The sequence below is a fragment of the Piliocolobus tephrosceles genome, unplaced genomic scaffold, assembly GCF_002776525.5.
Source record: "Piliocolobus tephrosceles isolate RC106 unplaced genomic scaffold, ASM277652v3 unscaffolded_37092, whole genome shotgun sequence".
Lineage (NCBI taxonomy): Eukaryota > Metazoa > Chordata > Mammalia > Primates > Cercopithecidae > Piliocolobus > Piliocolobus tephrosceles.
Window position 1 is genome coordinate 1 of NW_022321079.1, and position 980 is coordinate 980.

Here is a 980-nt window from a genome sequence, read left to right on the forward strand (position 1 = left end):
TACAGGTGTGGCCTCATCTGCACTGGGAGCAGCGGGTCTGGAGATTCGTGGTCAGCAGCAGGAAGAGATGCCGCAGGAGATGGGTCTGCAGAGGACGCTGGTGTAGGAGGGCTGGCAGCACCCGGAGGACTGGCAGGAGAGAGCCCCATAAACAACAGGCCTGCAGCTCACAGGCACGCACAGGGAAGACTGGCAGGAGGGGGCCGCATACACAATGGGCCTGCAGCTCACAGGCACACACACGGCTGGCTTGAAGCTCACAGGCACACACACGGAGGACTGGCAGCCCACAGGCACGCAGCAGGATGCCTGGCAGGAGCTGGGCACGCAACAGGTTGGCTGGCAGGGACTGGACACGCAGCAGGCTGGCTGGCAGCCTGAGGAGCAGCTGGTATGGCACATGGTGGTGTGTGGCTGGATAAGCTCGAGGCAGAAGGCAGCGATGTCTGGGGATGGCCTCCCTGGGCAGCCTTTATACCTGGACCCAGGCGTCCCCACAGCACAGAAGCACGCCTGTCTTCCTTGTTTTTCTTCCTCAGTGCTGTCTCCTAGAGCTTAATTTTCTGTCGTAGGTATCTCTGGGTTTTGTTTGGCCCTTAGTTTCATGACTAATTGCACCTTCTTCGAGCTCTTGGTATGCTTGGAAACCTGCCAGAGTGTTTTACTGTCTTCATCTGGATTCTTCTTTGTTCTTTAAAATTTCACCTGAGTTACTTTTGTGAGATTCCAAAAACTCAGATCTCCAGATTTTCCTCTCTGTGTGATGATGGTCCTTAAATGACAGAAGTTTACACTCCTCCCATGACTCAGGAAGGCTCCATAGTCAATGTGAGATAGAATAGAGTGTGTCCAGCTGATCTGTGGATGTTCTGAGAGCTTAGAGCTGGATGAGAGAGCTAGCAGATGGAGAAAGAACATGGAAATCACTTGTCCATAGGATGAGTGGGGACAAAGGGTGTGGCTCACAGAGAATTTCCTGT

At 53.7% G+C, this 980-nt stretch overlaps 1 protein-coding gene across 1 annotated transcript; it reads right to left on the reverse strand.

Annotated features, from left to right (window-relative positions):
- Positions 1 to 51: 51 nt before the first annotated feature.
- On the reverse strand, positions 52 to 402 carry LOC113222977 (keratin-associated protein 12-2-like). The gene has a single exon (XM_026452546.1). It carries the CDS (start codon positions 400 to 402, stop codon positions 52 to 54), a length of 351 nt encoding a protein of 116 aa, XP_026308331.1.
- Between the last annotated feature and the right edge of the window lie 578 nt (positions 403 to 980).

What these genes read in the sequence shown, in the direction of transcription:
- LOC113222977 (XM_026452546.1), bottom strand. Translation starts at nt 402, where the DNA reads ATGTGCCATACCAGCTGCTCCTCAGGCTGCCAGCCAGCCTGCTGCGTG.